The 15108-nt window shown below is 37.8% G+C and overlaps 1 protein-coding gene across 5 annotated transcripts in view; it reads left to right on the top strand.

Annotated features, from left to right (window-relative positions):
• LOC146456588 (gamma-aminobutyric acid type B receptor subunit 2-like) overlaps nucleotides 1-14528 on the top strand; it is a 31541-nt gene extending 17013 nt beyond the window's left edge. For 3 of the 5 annotated variants that reach the window (XM_085093057.1, XM_085093058.1, XM_085093056.1), the window contains exons 3-17: nucleotides 1170-1307; nucleotides 1660-1833; nucleotides 2291-2398; nucleotides 3002-3067; nucleotides 4155-4358; nucleotides 6430-6648; nucleotides 7150-7216; nucleotides 8042-8125; nucleotides 8854-9004; nucleotides 9562-9694; nucleotides 10111-10221; nucleotides 10496-10618; nucleotides 11102-11440; nucleotides 11642-11828; nucleotides 13562-14528. In XM_085093057.1, coding sequence (XP_084949183.1) covers nucleotides 1170-1307; nucleotides 1660-1833; nucleotides 2291-2398; nucleotides 3002-3067; nucleotides 4155-4358; nucleotides 6430-6648; nucleotides 7150-7216; nucleotides 8042-8125; nucleotides 8854-9004; nucleotides 9562-9694; nucleotides 10111-10221; nucleotides 10496-10618; nucleotides 11102-11440; nucleotides 11642-11828; nucleotides 13562-13731 — 2274 coding nt within the window. In that variant the 3' untranslated portion in view covers nucleotides 13732-14528. Of the gene's footprint in view, nucleotides 1-1169; nucleotides 1308-1659; nucleotides 1834-2290; nucleotides 2399-3001; nucleotides 3068-4154; nucleotides 4359-6429; nucleotides 6649-7149; nucleotides 7217-8041; nucleotides 8126-8853; nucleotides 9005-9561; nucleotides 9695-10110; nucleotides 10222-10495; nucleotides 10619-11101; nucleotides 11441-11641; nucleotides 11829-12134; nucleotides 12203-13561 lie in introns of all 5 variants that reach the window. The other 2 variants (XM_085093060.1, XM_085093059.1) reach the window with 2 other exon arrangements.
• The last annotated feature ends 580 nt before the right edge of the window (nucleotides 14529-15108 follow it).

Genomic DNA, 15108 nt, shown 5'->3' with positions numbered 1-15108 from the left:
TAAAGTACTTTTATTTATGACGGTATTCCGGATCAATGGTCCAAGAAATCCATGAAAGGAATTAGGGTGTGTTGCTTATTTATGCATCTTCTCATTTAGTAAAATTCTGAAAATTTCGATATGTGAAGGATCATAAGCAAAGAGCGAATACTGCTTTTTAACTTTTTAAAGGGACTAATCTATCGGCTAAATCTCTCTTTCGCAAAATTTATACTTCATCGATTGTGATTCAAGCCCCATAAAAGCTGATAAAATTGCGCTAAATCAGTTCAATGTTCACACAAAACAACAAGTCAGTGGCGGATCCAGAACTTCGTGTAAGCTGGGGCCAGCTTACAGGGATACTCCCTGTTTACACAGCCTTGTGTAAACAAAACTGAAGATACCTTGCGTTTGAGTGCGACGGACTACCCGACGTACAAGAGTGAACTGTTCAGGGAGATGCACGTGCCAGACGTCAATTTACATGATGTAAATGAGTCCAAGGCTGGCACTACGGCAAAAGCCAATTTTATTCGCGTCAATATTTTAACTTGTTCAACTAGTCTTCTGCTGAACCAGAGCTTAAAAAAAAAAATATGAGTTCTGTTTAACATGCTACACATCTTTTACCCCAATAAATGATGAAAACGTTATTTGCACATTTATACATCTGGTTGGAGAAAAGAACCCGTGTAAAGTAACACTACGAGAACGTTAACGAACAAGCTTAACATGCGCGGACCTTCAAACGAAAACTCGGGAGGTGAGATTGCGCGCGATGTTATATGCTGGTTAGCATATAAGGTTAGCATATTAGAAGATTTACTCTGGGACCTACCAGATTATGCCGTAACATTACTCGATTTAAGAGCGACTCTCTCTAAGATCCTCATATTCAATTTTCATCTAGAAATAGATTTTACTGATAACTCTTCCATGAACTTCCATCAATCTTGGCAAGTAGGTAACAAATATGAAATATAATCGGATAAATTTAACTTTCTTAATTATTATTATTATTATTTCTTTTTTCGAAACCCAGCGACGAGATCTTAGACTTTGCAAGATTTAATACCGACTGTAAGTTCTGAAGAATACAGATCACTCAAAACCTCTTAATTCGCTATTTATAAACAATGACCCTTCACGTTAATATCTTTTAAAATAAAAACCTCCGTTTTTCTTAGGCCAGTGGAGCACACGCTATCAAAGCATTTTTTAAGCTTCTCAACAAGAAACATAAACCTGTGATGCTGCTTGGACCTTCCAACACCGAAGCTTTGGAACCAGTGGCAGAGGCCGCTCCGCAGTGGAAACTAGTTCAGGTTTGAATGTTAATCAAGTTATTAATTAAGTAACTTGTTAGCCATTTAGTTTCATTTCTTCATTAGCTATTAATCAAACCGAATAGTGCCACGCGTTCCTCAACGACCCATAGAGGGGGGGGGGGGGGGAGGTGGTTAAACTAAACGGCAACAGCGTAACTTCCTGAAGTGTCTACATAAGAGCACTCGAGAGTCTAAGCTGACAAAGAGGCGGATTATTTTCCCAAAACTAACTCAGGGTGTGTTTTTTGGCGATTCGGCCGGTTCCCGCGCCATTTCACTCATTCCAGCCATCATTTTAAAAACCTAACTGTACTGATCCACCAACAAATGTCTTCATTTTCTTACTCAGGTTTCTTATGCATCAGGATCGCCTAAATTTGAAAGCAAGCTAGTCTATCCTAACACATATCGCGCCTCTCCGTCTTCCACATCATACAGTAAAGCAAAGGCTGCCTTCATTAAGTATTATGGATGGAACAGAGTGGCTATACTGCATCAGTACGACCCAGAATTCTTTTCTCCGGTACAGTATTAATTGTTCTCGCTTGTAATTTTTTTACGTCTTGGAATGCTTAATTTTGAATATCACCAAGCGTATGGAAAGAAGAACTTTCAATTTTTTAAACTATAAATCCTCTTTTCTCCATTCTTTCATCAGGAAATCTCCCACATTTTTACAATGGTAGCCATCTGGCGCAAAGGCATTAAAGTTGCTTATGATTTAAGTCTAATAACAGTATTTGTAATGTTAATCTTCCTTCTTCCTCTCAAACTCTTTTGTGATTCATCAAAACGTCACCTTTAGCGTCCTGTTAGATGTTAGGTTAAATAAGCACAGATTTTGAGGATCTTGCTTACTATGAAGAGTCGCGGACTAAATTGCTTGAGCTGCGTAAACTGCAAGAATGTTTTATTAGGATGTTAAACGCCACGAAATCAGTAGTCAAGAAAAGTCAAGTCGCTCATGTTTCTTTTCACAGACGGTGGCTAAGCTGAAAATCGAACTGTTGAAGAATAATGTCAGTATTATTGCAGTTGAGGGTTTCGAAGAGCGCGGTGATGTCAGTTTTCAAATGGAAAAACTCAAGGTAATAGGGATAATTAAGTAGATAACTGAAGACAACTTTTTAAAATGTCTCACTTGTTTGATGGCTTTTGACTAATCATAATGCCCAAGCTGATAATAAACATGATTAAAAACTGGATCATAATGCAATTCTAGGGATTTGATTGGCTTAGCGGCCATAGCATACGAGCCATTATACCATGCCCGAGAAATAGCGCCAATTAGATTGTGTTCTGGTTGTTCTCGAAAAGCAAAATCAGCAAGATCTAGCAATATGTCTTGATTGTTTCTAATAAAAGAATTATTCCTCTCACGCTTGTTGGATATGAGATGATTATACCCAACTCGGTATCACGCGCCTCGTTGGCTATCTATCATCTCTTATCCAACGAGCGCTCGTGGAATAATTGTTAATTATATCTATTACGCGTCATATGACATTTGACTGACGGACTGACCGACCGGTGGAGTGGACAACGTTGGCAACTGTCTAATTTAAAACTCAAACAGCCAAAGAACACAGTATTGGAGTTATTCTGTCTTTCTGGCACCTGATCCTTCCCATTTTTGTAGCCAATGTCTATCTAGTATCATCTATGCTGTTTTTTTTTTCTGTTATAATTAGTCCCTGGATGCTAGGATTATAATTGGTGAGTTCAGTTACATTGGAGCAAGAAAGGTTTTTTGCGAGGTTAGTAAAACGGCTGTGTAAAAGGTATCAAAACTCTTTAAGCATCACTTTTATCAGTTTAGCGAGATTTAATTAAGAGCTCCACAAAATTGGCCTTTTCAAAACATTATAACATCATCGCCTTCACAATACAGCCTTTATCATGATCTTCATTCGGTCTTTTAAACCAGTATTATTTGTTTAACTGACAGTGACTACTCTGTCTATAGATCTTTCAAACACAAACTGTTTTAGTGTCATTATCTCTTGACGGGTAATATCAAACACGAGGAAAAGTGTTTCATCCGACTTTTCAAACACCGAGAACGGTGGGCTGGATAAACCAACCAACTTCGAGGAGTTTGGAAATGGGATGAAACACTCTTCGAGAAACTTAAAGCAAAAGTTCACCAAATTTTATGATAATGAAGATCATATTTCCAAACCTCCTTCATGATAGTGAATTTTTTTTCTCTTTATGAATTATAAGTTAGTTTGAGAATCAATAGCAGCAAAACATAGGGACAGCGCCTTCAGAAGTCCTACGCCTTGCCACTGGATTAAGTTTGGCATTGCTCTCTACTGAAAGCAGTAGCGCATGCCCTCTCATTCATTTGAAGTATCGTTTCTGCTATGACTAACAACACCAAAGACTTTGATTGCCCACTGAGCCTACCATTTTGTATTTGAGCCTAGAACGTGTTAGAGATGTGGACCTAACACAACTCTTGTTATTTACCATTTTGTATTTTATGTTATGCTCACTATCACTGTTTCTAGACCCATTAACACCCAGGCCCAGTTGTTCAAAGCCCGATTAAGCTAATCCCGGATTAACGTGAACTTTGAATCGAGTTTAATTACTAATCAATAAAGATTCTTTCAAATGGTTTTTGTCTCTTAATTTTGACTTACACTTTTCTTTACCTTTAGCTTGGAATTAGCCTTTAAAACCATTGTTAACTAGTGAGATTAAACCCAGCTCGTTTAACTTTAATCCTGCATTAGCATTAGTCGGCTTTCGAACAACTGGGCCCAGAGCACTACCACATTACTCTAACCTTGGTTTTTTTTTCCTATTTCTGGTTGTATTTGATTTGGTATGTAGGCTTTCAAAAAGAAGATGTATGGATCGAATTATGCCTGGATAATATCTGGCCTTTTTAGTCCAAAGGAAATGTTCGCTAAAGACTCTAAGCTAAAGAATTTCATAGATTGTTCAAGTAACGATCTAAAACAAGCAGCTGATCGGTATATCTCCACTGTCAAACTGGATCTGCGTCAAGACAGCAACAAAACCATTTCTGGAATGGTAAGTTCACAGATAAAATTAAGTAGTTTTAGCAGGCATTCACTGTGATACATTCAAAAAAGCGCATCTGCCTGGCTTAGTTGTCGCTACCGTTTGGCTCAAGATAGTCAACGGTCGCGTGATGGAAGGAAACTAAAATTTCTTTCCATTATTATTGTAAGTATAAGGTAACTATAATTGTTTTCTTATTTAGATCGTCGTGTTCTCTACTAATGATCATATAACTCGTCTTCGTAATTCTTTGGGGCATGTATCTTCCTACAAATCACCGCGCAACAGAGTTACATTGCACCGTGCAGCGTTAAATTAGGCATATTGTTTATTTACCTTTATAAAATAGCCAGAGTCAAGCAAGCACTGTGATTGGTCAAACTGAGTTCTGTGCAACTCCACAATGCACGAAGCATACGTATGGTGCGTGCATTATAATTGTACATATGCACGGAGCACACGTCAGATTTTTTGCCTGTGAAAAATCTGAGAAATTCAGAGACAGAATGCGCTGTCACTCCAGCAATTCGCAAAGAACAGTCTCTTGTACTGATGTTTCCAGACTTTTAATTAACTTCAACTTGTCTCTCAACACCTTAAAACTTGACTTGGAGTTAACCTCTTGAACTTGCTTACGACGTGACGAAAAACTAAAACAGTTTGACTTTTTACTTGATTGCGCTGTCGCGCGCTCTGTCGTGATCGTGTCGTGATCGGCAAGAGCGCACGCTATTAAATTACGCATTACCTCGTGTAAGGAGAAACTTGAGGTTGATTCATTAAAATTCGCACTTGTCTGAGGAGTTGCAATTGTTTATATTTTATAAAAGAATTAAAAAACTTGTTCCTCGTGCATTGAGTTACATAAGCACGCGGGAATTTTTAAAAACACGAGAGAAGTGCAGAGAGGCACGAGCCGTAGGCGAGTGCCTCTCTGCACTTCTCGAGTGTGGAATTGCAGCATGAAATTTTGTTATGTAACAGAATGCGCACAGTAATAGTAGTGCATGCAACACCAGGACTCAACTTAGAGAAATATCGTCCGTATTACTGGCTTGCATTGTTCTTTTTCATGAGTCCAGCATGTCCTTTTCTCCCCTTTCCCTCCCATATAACATTAGTTAACCTTCTTTCACGGAGACTGATTCCCAGTTATATCAAATAAATTTGCCCAATAACTAAAATATCAGTCCCTCCTGTGCTAATACAGATTGATCTGTTGGGATGCTTTAGCTAAAAATTTCTAAAACTTTCTGCAACTTAAAAGTCGTGGAAAGTTTTAGGAAACAAAAGTTTATTCCCCGAATTTACTAATTTTTGTTCGTTTTAAGAAAATGCATGCTAGCTGACCTTTTTTTTTGCATTTTAACGACATATTTGCCCCTTCGAAAATGAAAGGAATCAGTTTTCCAAGAGAGAGATTTTGAGCCGACATTTTACCGAAGAAGTCGCTTTCCAATTGTTGTGCCATATACAGCTATTTCGACAAAAGTTGTCCAAAAAAAGCGTATAAGCGTACGCGACAATGCCGAAAGGTACATGTAGTCTGGGAATTACCCAATAAATTTCAATAAAAGCTCAGAATCCATATTGCTCGCTATCTCAAATATTCGCTGTACGAGCATTGAAAAGCTCAGAATCCATATTGCTCGCCATCTTAAGTTTTCATTGTACGGTCGAGGCATTATGGATTGTGAGCTTTTATTGAAATTCATTGGGTATCTACCAAACTACCTTTCAGCAAAGTCGCGTACGCTTTTACGCTTTTTTTTTGGACAACCTTTGACGAAACAGCTGTATAAAACCTTTACTTTTCATTGTTCGCAGTTTAGTACAGTGGTTTAGGGTTACTGGGTTGCAGACTTCAAAACAATTTCGGCTTGCTAATTATAAATCTCTGAGGCAACCAATTGAGTCTCCAGTGCTTTATGAGATCCTTTGAGGGCTATCAGAAACCAAAATTAAGTGGAAGAATGGTGATACAACAGAAAAATAATGAATGCTAAACACCGAAACGGAATTTATCGGAATGGCCCCGAATAAATCGGAATGAGCTGTGACGTTTTTCATGTTTCCGCAGACGTCTGGGAAATTTTGGGAGCAGATGCGCAAACTAAACAACCAAACACGTCTTACTAAGGATTCTGCGTACGCCTTTGATGGAACATGGATAATTGCCGTGGCATTGAATGCTTTCTTGGATAATGAAACGAAATACGAGATACTTCTAAACCCAACAGCGGCAGACGTTTTACCAATCAAAGGAGAAGTACAGAAAGTAAACTTCCAAGGACTAACTGTAAGTGATATCATTTTTCTTTGGTCGTATAGTGAGTTTTTAAACACAACGGATTGAGTTTAATCATTACGATAAAAACGACTAGAACTAAACGAGACTAGTTATTTTATATAGCACCGGAAAAAGAGTAAAAATGACGGATAAATTCACTTATATCCAGAATTGCACCTAACCCTGAAATTGGGTGCTTAATATAAGACAGACCTTTTTGCCATTTTCATATGACTTCATGTTTGACAGAATTGTTTGTGTTTTAGTAAGAATTTAGGGTAGGGGACACCTTGTGATGTCTTAATTATACAGTTCATGCGTCATTAGCTTGCATTTCTGGACATGTACTATATTTCAGTACCATAGAAAAGAAAATCAGGTGGTGGACTGATTCATCAGTGGGCATGAACTTCATATTGATGTCGACATATCTGAAACATCATTTTTCTGATTCTCTAAATCCTTTCATATGAATGAAGGAAGCAAAAAGTTTTTAATTTACTTTTGCAGGGACCCGTCCGCTTCGATAAAAACAGGGAAAGAATAGGAACAGTCCTCATTAAACAAAATCGAGGAGGTAGGGTACAAAACGTTAAGAATTTTATGGTGTAATATTTGCTGAAATCTGTTTCTTCCTTTGTTTGTTAATCTGATTGTTTGTTTTTTAAGGCCTACATAGGAACTTAGGAATCAAACGTCACGATTTGACAAGAGTGGCATGGAACTTACCAGATTTGCAACCCTGAACATATTTCAAAACAAGAGATTTATTTTTTTGCTATTTCGCTATTTCCTATTTCTAAACAGATCAGCTCATACTTTAAAAAAGTCCTGTTACAAAAGGCAAATTTCCCTGCAAATTGCACAACGATGCCGTTATGAGACAAGTTACAGACGAAATTGCGCATGTAACAACCCTTGTAACTAATGTCTCCACGAAAATTGGGTTGCAGTTCGTACGAAAAGTGCACTGGCATTCTATTTTTCGCAACGTTGCGATATAAGTTGCAGGTGTAACATGTATTGTGAACGTTTTTTTTTTTCGCAATGCTGTACTCACCGTTGTGTTGCAAGATCAGTGTAACCGGACAAATTTCCACATCCAACAACACCTTAAGGCCGCACAAACTGATTCATTCAAGAAGAGAGTTGAAAAATTAAATTAAGTTTAACATTAAAGGAAAAAGCCCCTTCTCTGAGCTACTTTTGTCTTCAGATATTTTACATGTTCCTTCAAAAGAGACTTCTGACAGTTAATATATAAACAAATTTCGGAAATGTTAATTTAATTGATGTAGTTAGTAAAGCGTTTTTAGTTTTTCACTGTGTGCCTCTAAGAACAAAATACAAACTTTTGAATATCGCTGTCGCCTAAGTCCTCCATTATTTGATGATGTTTCAGGAAATGAGACCAGGATTGGTCAGCATTTCACGTTTTCGGGTCAACTCTCCATATTTCAAGCACAACGAGATAAAATTTGGGAAGGTACCACACTTTTGCACGATGTTTCTATCCAACTTAGTTTTAAATTTTAATCAAAAATACAGTAGAATCTCTTCTATTTAGAATTAGACACTTTTATTAATTAATTCAGTGAGTTATGAATGGTATATAAAAATCACTTGATTGGTTACATGTGTGCTTTCTTTTTTATTTAGAAGTTAATCTTGAGACGACCCCTGTGCCTATGTGTTTACAGAAATAATTCTTCATCCCACCGGTTAATTTGTGGTGTTGGATTTTGTCCAACAATATGTACGTTAGTTAATCATTTCTTGTTAAGCGTTTGGACAAGTGCAGTACATATTCATCAACTGATACCTGTTTTAGTTCGCCCTTGATGTCTTTTACACCCACTTTTTTTAAACTGATGAATGGCCACGTCGGGAGGGGCCGCGAGGGAAGGGATTGGGATTGCCTTTGGTCTTGCCTTTCCCTCGATGCAGCTTTGCTTTTTGTGAGAAGATATAAAGATGATTTTCTAAATGGACAACATACAGTGTTTTTATCTCCATCTATAAACTATCCTCCTCTTTTAATGCGGTCGCAGGATCATATGTAGCAATCAGTCTCATCTCATCACCACACTGATTCTCTTTACATAGCTGGCCTTAGTATGAGTGCATTGTCTGATCACTCTTATACGTGCACAGATGCAAATGATTTCTATGTCTGTGTCGTTTGTTTTACAATGCAACATCTCATTATTTCAGATAATCATCCACCAAAAGATCACACTGTCAAAATATTAGAATTTATGATGAGTCCTTTGCCACTCATTGTAATCATGTGGTTTATGGCAACGACCGGTATCATCTGCTCGTTGAGCTTTCTGTACTTCAACATCAGCAGAGGAAAAAATAGGTAAGAACTTACCGTGAAGTAAAAGTGAAGGTACAAGAAGTTTGTTAAGCCTTTTATGTATTATTCAGATAAATTGGCATGTTTCTATATGGAGGCGAAGAATTTGTCTAACTTGAACCTCATTATGAAAACGAACGTAAGTGTAATGTTTTTACTACGAAATTGTTTTTTATTTATATGCAAACAAAACTACTTTCATATGAAAGGCTTTGCACTTAGCCTCACTTTCATAACGAAGTTCACAGCAACTCGGAAATGACCGATTGGTTTTTGTCAAGCAACAATACTTGGGATGTCTTTTAACTTATAAGGGATTCGTGAACCTGGGATCTGAAACTTGGCAAGCAATTTGTTATCGGTATCACTATTGTTCTGACTTTGTTACATAGTTTTCTAATCATGTGAACGGAAAAACGACTTATAACGGCTACAGTCTTTCGACGAAAACTGGAACGGAAACCTACACTATATTAATCTTATTTGTTCCTTGCTCTATGACTCCTGGTAAGGGCTTTATCATTTTCTCTTTTAATAACTATTTGAATGACTTTGATCAGGATTATCAAGATGTCATCGCCCAAGCTCAACAACATTATTATTATGGGATGCATTTTGTGTTACGCTTCCGTTCTTCTGTTTGGACTGGATGCGAGGTTTCTTGACTTGAAAGGATACGGCATTAACTGTAATGTAAGTAGACGTTCTTTTGCTGATTAAACCTTACAAAAACCACCATTTATATATTGTATGGACATCAGTTTCATCCATAGCTATCCATAGTATAAATGTCCACCGAATCTTGTTTCTCCTTTACCGAACGAACCGTTTGTAACGTAAGGGTTTGCTTAAGGAAAGGTAGCCACTTAAGCTGGATGCGAGTTTAATTTGTCGAATTCAGAGGATTAGGCGTTAATCTGAACATAAATGGACGCTCTTTTGTTGATTGAAGTTCCCGAAAAACCACTGGAAATCTAGAAATGATTTTCTTATGAGCAAGGTATTTGAATTTAGCAAAAAAATCAAAAATGAAGTTCACGAATGAAATTCGGCAAATTTCATACAAAAACCCGGGATAATCATTATGACACTATTATCTTCGATAAAAGGCAAGAACTGCAGTGCTGTCCATTGGATTTTCCTTATCATTTGGGGCCATGTTCAGCAAAACTTGGCGAGTCCACAAGATATTCACGGCTGCTAAGACTCTCAAGAAAATGGTAAGTACTGAATTAATGATATCACGTTTATATTTGTACTTTATGTTATATTTACAGCGGTTACCAATAACATGCGACCTATCGCCTTTAAAAGAGGCGGATAAAGTTGCGTGTTGTTGTAGAACGTCAGTTAAAGAAAAGAAAGAAATCAAACAGATTATTTTGAATTTTAAATAAGATTTCAGGACACAGAGACACTTAATTGACAATTCTAGCCCTAAATGATAGTAAAACTTTTCTCAAAGTTAACTTTGTTCTTTTTGCTTTCTCGCAGGCGATAAAAGATCTTCACCTGCTTGGTATTGTAGCAGTATTACTAGCAGTTGATGTTGTATTTTTGTCCTGCTGGATTGCCATCGACCCTCTCCAGGCTGAGGAACTAACATTTGAAGAAGCGGTAAGCCACACACAAGAACCTCAGTTCGGCGAGTATTCAATATTAAGTAAATCATACAAGGCTCAACTTTTGCTGAGCACCAAATGTTGAGCTAGTGTAAAGTGTGATGTTTTATGTTAACGTTTTGAAACAGGCCATTTACCATGTTGTACGTAGGTTCCAGTCCGTTCCACAGCGTGCTACGTGATAGATGAATTTTTCAGTCAGTGACGTTCTTGACGTTCATCGATACAGGCATAGTCTTTTTCCGAGTATCACTGTTCTGAAAAATTCATCTACTTGTAATACTCTTCACCAGGCAAAAAACAGAACAACTTGCAACATGTTGAACGACAAGAGAAAACACCTGGCAATTCATAAAGGAACCAAAAGAAGTCTAGACTTTGTACTTTAGGTTTGTAACGGTATCTACCAAGTAATTCATTCTTGGTCTGCAAAGCTTTATGTTGTCTTCAGCAAACGATTTGTTTTCTTTTCATTTAGAGCAGAAAGGAACAAGACACTATTATCATTCCCGCTTTATATCAATGCACATGCAAGTACAAGACCTACTTTTTGGCGGCCCTGTTTGCCTACAAAGGAATTCTTCTGCTGTTCGGTTTATTCCTGGCCTGGGAAACACGCAATGTCACCATTCCTGCATTAAACGACTCCAAGTACATTGGGATGTCTGTTTATAACGTGTTCGTGTTGGCAATCATCGGTGTTATTGTGGCCATTGCATTGGATGGATCCATGTACTATGAAGCTCCTTATGCCATCTCTTCGCTGTGTCTTATTGTATGCACCACGGTTACGCTGCTGTTGGTGTTTGTACCAAAGGTAATATCTTATTATATACGTTTAATTAACCCCATCTCGCTCATAATAGCGTTCAAGTCCAAACAAGAAAAATCTACCAATTACTTCACTCTTTTTAATTCATAACAGTTTACTCCATATAGTTGAATATTATTAGTCTAACGCGAGTCTTCTTGTGGGCGATGGTTTTTTAAATAACTATTGCCGGCATTTCTTTTTCAGATTTACCAGTTCCTGATGAAAGACATAGACACGACTAGGCAGGCCTCAAGTATGCATGGCGGTAATGTCACCCGAGCACGAGCCCAGAGTCACACCCTGGCATGTGCAAGCCCTGTTCTGAAGGAACGACACACTTCATTCACCTGCAAAGCAACGCAAACAGACTATGATGTTCCAGGCAGTGCAGGTATAACTCATATGAAAACATATAAACGATGATATTTATGAAGAAACCAAACCTTAGCGTGGGATTTCGTGCATAGTAACGTATTCTTTATTCTTCACGATAATCAATAAATTATTTTCCATTTTGAAAATTCTTAAGACGTCACCTTGAAGGACGCAATTCTTAAAAACACTGTAAGATTAAGGGGTTGACATGCCCAGTTCGTATCAAATTGCTTATTCAGAAGGGAGGAAAACTTGGTAAAATAAACTTGCCTGCAAGGTTTGTTGGATCTATGTTTTTAGAGTCTTTTACTGCTACTTTTAGGCCCCAGTAGCTTCCTCCTTCCACTTGTATAAAGCTGGTTTAAAAACCATGGACAAGAGATAAAGTTTGTAAGTAAATCACACTCACATCCTTCCTACGCTACTCATGTTCTAAGTCTTGTCTTGTTTGTCTTCTAGTCAGGATGCTGACTGGCCAAGTAAAAGGCTACACCGTCTTACCAGCTGGGGCCTGTCTCTACTTTTGCCCCCGTATGTCTTGATACACCTCTTAATGTGTGGTCTTTACCCCTACATACTTCCTCTTCTAAGTTCAGAAGTCTTGTTTCTGTATCCATCTTTTTCCTCAGGCACAGTCTGTTGATGGACGACGTCCACTGGATACTTTAATGTCTCTTGATTCTCTCAACATCCTTGTAGCCTGGAAAAGAGATGTTTTTATCCGGAGAAGAACACTGCTTTGGCGTAAAGTGTTATGTCGGTGATCCGTGGTTGATCTTTCATACTTTTTAGTTTTCTTTCCTTTAACAACATTTCACCTTTATTCTGCGTACCTCTCACGTATTAAGATCTTTTCTTACCACATATATTATCTGGAAATCTATATCAATTGACTTCCTCTTCTTACGGCATCCTAGTGAAAAGAGTGGTGCCCCAGTAATACATTAATACCGCAAGCACGTTTCTCCATTTACTTCCATTTTCGATTTACGGTATTTTGCCGCTTGCTGTTTAATACATTTCATACATTCAACATCTTTCTAACTTCAAAAAATAAGGTATCCTTTATTTAAATTGTTAACTTATTAGAACGCCTAACTCCAGAAGATAAACTACTTCGATGATATCCTTGAAATGGCTTTGACTCTACCATTCACTATAGTATTGTTGATGATATAAACACTACTATATCAAAGGTTACACCGTTTGACTCAGTCTGAAAGTCTAATATATACCGTATAAACCTGCCTTGCAACTTTTTCACCATCCCAGTGTAAAAAAAGGTGTTCAGCAAATGATGGGAACGATCACATAAAACTATTCCACCACTGATATGATGTTAGCTTTCAAATGAAAGAACACAGTCTGGGATTATGATAACCAGAATAGAATCGTAACAGCGATTGTAACAGTTGTTGCCACAAATTGATTCGTGAATATATTCGTCGTTTTAAATGAACATGCTTTTTTCTATAGTGATTAGGAAAAAAATGGTACGCCGAGGTATACTTGTGCGGCTTTATCAGCTGACATCTTTCAAATGCATAGTACATGGCAGATAAGCGAATTGCAGTGTACAATTAATGGCCATTTAAATTTTCCTAAATGAATTGGACCTCAGAATATCTCGACGAAAAGCTTAGAGCTCAAACTGCAAGGCTACATTGTGTGTTAGTGCCAATAGAGGAGAAGAGCTTCGTTATTCCATAAAAAGGTCTAATTTCTAACCCATATATTTTACTTTTCAAGTAAATGGAGTCATTTTCAAGTACCGAGGCTCCAGTTCAGATGACATTCCCTACGAGATACGAATGGACGACATCCATTTGGATGAGACAATGGTAGTAGAGTTTAGTCCCCACACCTGTGATGCTGTGATCAGAAACTGCACCAATGGCGCCCCAAGCAGGCTGACCTAGAATAGTAATAAGAAATAACTTCAATGTTTTATTGCTAAAGCAAATTTAGGTGACCAAACATGGTTGATGTTGGCGCACGCTGTACGGGTTTCGCGTTCGTATATGATTCGTATATGATTCTGAGTTCTACATTCCAATTGAGCAAACAAACTATATGATTCTGAGTTCTACATTCCAATTGAGCAAACAAACACATGCATAGAGGTTATATTATCTGTTTGGTTATGGATTGTATATTCACTTGTTTAAATGAAATCAAACAACAGAATCTGTGTTGCCATGGTCAGGGAAAAACAGAATTTTTTCAAGGTCAGGAGAAAGTCTGCAGGGAATTCTTTATCAAGACAGGGAAATACTAAATTCTACCTCAAAGTCAAAAAGTTAGGGAATTTTATGTTAGGGTAGCCACTTGGTTCGGGAAGGGGTTTTCTTGTTGGCAAATTAAGGTAATGTTTCAAAAGGCAGCTACTAAGGAATGATTTCTGTGGCTTTATCACTGACTTTACTGGGAAAGATTTTTTTCTCGGTGGTCAGTGAAAACTGGTTTTTGGTCGGTGAAAAGTCAGGGAAAGGTCAGCGAATTTTTGTATCCAGCCACGTTCCCATCACAATCGCTACTTGCTCAATGAAACAACTAAAATCAAAGGTCTATATCAGGTTAACTGATATCACGCAAAATTTAGTCATGCTCTATTGCTAACACGCTGAGTAAGTCATACGCCATCAACAACTGTGTTTGGCCATCTTTGTGTCACCATTACTGTACAATACAACTTCCATTGGCTAGTATACCTTTATCCCACTAGGTATGTATTCTCTTAGCTCTGAAAACTCCACTTTACTAGTGCCATCCAAGGCAAAGACGCGTCCGACGCTTAGTGATCGTGTTTTCCATTCAGTGGCACACGTCTCTGGATGTCCTAATGGAAACTATCCGCAACATAACGTCACTAGGACGTTTTAAAAACTCATTTTGGAGAACGTGCACAATAGAAAGAGAAAGGTCAGAATTCAAACGGTTCAAATCAGTTAAGTCGCAATCAGTTAAGTCGCACAGAGACAGCCAGGGGCTCTCACAAGATGAATGCTAATACCTGTGACTTGACCGGGTTGAACCAAATGTCGTTTTGACAAAACCGCTGTGACGTATCTGTGAGTTTCTACTGGATGGTTAAAATTAAACTGAAGAGAAATGTGGCACAAAAAATTGCCATTAACTAAATCACTCAGTGCGAAACATTAAGTCGGTTCCTAAGCACATTTCAGTTTAATTTAGCAATGTCTGCAATATTTCAAATCTGCCATACTTGATTTTTGTTGCCACTAATTATCTCGAAATCAGTTCAAGTAATGGATTAAAAAATAATCAGTGATTTT

This window comes from Pavona decussata, unplaced genomic scaffold, assembly GCF_977016875.1.
Source record: "Pavona decussata unplaced genomic scaffold, jaPavDecu1.1 SCAFFOLD_254, whole genome shotgun sequence".
NCBI lineage: Eukaryota > Metazoa > Cnidaria > Anthozoa > Scleractinia > Agariciidae > Pavona > Pavona decussata.
The sequence above is the reverse complement of the archived record's forward strand: the minus strand, read 5'-3'. Positions and strand labels throughout refer to the sequence as shown.